The sequence below is a fragment of the Sinocyclocheilus anshuiensis genome, unplaced genomic scaffold (genome assembly GCF_001515605.1).
Source record: "Sinocyclocheilus anshuiensis isolate Anshui unplaced genomic scaffold, SAMN03320099.WGS_v1.1 scaffold532, whole genome shotgun sequence".
Classification (NCBI taxonomy): Eukaryota; Metazoa; Chordata; class Actinopteri; order Cypriniformes; family Cyprinidae; genus Sinocyclocheilus; species Sinocyclocheilus anshuiensis.
Genome location: NW_015555819.1, coordinates 2,522,213 through 2,524,452, shown reverse-complemented (window position 1 = coordinate 2,524,452; position 2,240 = coordinate 2,522,213). Strand labels below are relative to the sequence as shown.

Here is a 2,240-nt window from a genome sequence, read left to right as displayed (position 1 = left end):
TAAAGATGGACACTCTTTCCTTAATTTAAATGGCCCCGTTTATATATTCTCACCTCACTGGCAGCGTAAGTGTACAGAACTTTGTTCATGATGACGAACCAGTACCGCTTCCACTGTTTTCTGTTGGCCTTCGTCCTCTCCAGGTAGCCGCTCATCGAGGACCCGTCTGTGTTAGCTGAAACCTAAAATAAATGAAGGGATTATATTTACTGACATGTACTTTCTGAAAAAGTGTATTTTGCTCATCAAGGCAGCATTTGTTTGACCAAAAATCCAGCAAAAGCAGTAATATTGTGAAATTTGATTGCAATTTAAAATAGCTGAATTCCATTTGAATATATATTTTTATTGTAATTTATTTCTGTTGATCAAAGCTGAATTTTCAGCATCATTACTCCAGTCTTCAGTGTCACATGACCAGCTCAAGAAACATTTCTGATTATTATGTCAAAAACAGTGCTGCTTTATATTTTTGCGGAAACATTCTCAGGATTTAGAGTATTTACTTTAGAGTATTTATAATCAGTGTTGGGGAAAGTTCCCTTTTTTTAAAGTAATGCATTATAATATTGTGTTACTCCTTAAAAAAAAAAAAGGAACTAATTGCATTACTTTTTCTCATCTGGGCTGAGCTTGTTTGCTTTTAATATAAAGAGTTCTATTTTTGGCTAATGTAAAGGCCCTTTCACACCAAAAGTGAAATGAATATTAGTTAGCCCCGTTGTACCCTATATTTATTATGTATATATAAATACACACACATACATGTATATATTTAAGAAAAATGTGTTATGTTTATATATTAAATATATTTATATATAATATAAATTATATGAATATAAATATATACTTTCAATATATATACATGCATGTGTGTGTATTTATATACACATAATAAATATACACAGTACACACACATATATTCAATTTAATTCCACGTTGAATGAAAGTGTCAATGTCTTCCACAAAAACAGTGATTGTTTTTGAGTGAGAACTGATCTCTGGATTTGCCTGAGTTTCTTCATATATTATTTTTTTCCTCATCCAAATGTATGGGGAATTTTGTTCTGCCTACCTTCTCGCCTCAGAGAAACCACCCCTCGTTAAACAGGGTTTTCAGATGCTTCAGGAACCACAGAAATTTAATTATACATTGGTCAGAGTGCATTTTTCACCTGCCATAAATGCTTGTAAAAAGACACAACGTTTGCATTGATGCTATAATTATAGATTTACGTAGCATACGTCACATATTACACGTGTTTTAGATAGTTTGATTAACTGTACAAGAGGCAGCACAAGACAATCTTCAATGGCTGGAGCAAGTCTGTAAACCTGAAACTGGCTTTATGATATTAGGTTAGATTCGGTCAGCTTTGACTGGCATATGAAAGACAGTTCTTTGGATCATCACCTCTTTAAGGGCTGCTGGTATTTTCTTCTGCTTTCTGAAGGGAAAGGCACCGGGCGACTTGCCAGTAGGTGACAGAGGTGAATTACTGGGTACTTGGTCACCTAATATTAGTAATAACACACACATAAACACACACTCTTATTACAAATCAATATATAGGTAGAGGCTTCAAGCAGACAGTTTCTGTGCGAGTGTGTTTGTGTCATGAACCTGAACTATTTGGCTGCAAAGTGGAGAAGCAGAGATCACAAACTCGCGCGAGGTGATTCTTCAGATATTTTAGCGGCTGCTTGTTAGTTGAACAGGCCTGACACACAACCTACATGCCAAGAGAAAAGAATGCATGCATAAGCACACGCAAACATCATGCAGTGAACAATTACATGACAGACAGACTGAAAGAAATCTGGTGCATGTGGAAATTAAAAATATATATATTTTGAAAATTTCAAAAACATCTGCTAAGTTCATGTTGGTTTTGAAAACTTTTACACCGCTTTTAACAATAGTTTAAACTTAATGATTCTTAAAATGTCAACTAGAGATTCTATCAAGTAAAATAGTATTAATTCCTTACCATCCTTAAATATTTTCTTACATTTATGTAAGGTAAAAAGTATTTAAGTAATATGAATATAATAATTTTAATATGAATCAATAGTTCATAAATACTATACAGTATACTGTATATGATTAAGAGAGTTGTATCACATTGACATTTTTACTTTTTAGAAGCTTATGGTTTAAATATTAGATAGATAGATAGATAGATAGATAGATAGATAGATAGATAGATAGATAGATAGATAGAAACAGACAGACAGAT

The 2,240-nt window shown here is 32.9% G+C and overlaps 1 protein-coding gene across 1 annotated transcript in view; it reads right to left on the bottom strand.

Annotated features, from left to right (window-relative positions):
* Positions 1-2,240, bottom strand: part of LOC107675305 (FYVE, RhoGEF and PH domain-containing protein 6-like) — a gene marked incomplete at its 5' end in the record, with an annotated part of 19,353 nt that overhangs the window by 2,085 nt on the left and 15,028 nt on the right. The window contains 3 exons of the mRNA XM_016469607.1: positions 54-182; positions 1,415-1,515; positions 1,625-1,733. Of these exons, the coding sequence (XP_016325093.1) occupies positions 54-182; positions 1,415-1,515; positions 1,625-1,733 (339 nt within the window). The remainder of the gene's footprint in view (positions 1-53; positions 183-1,414; positions 1,516-1,624; positions 1,734-2,240) is intronic.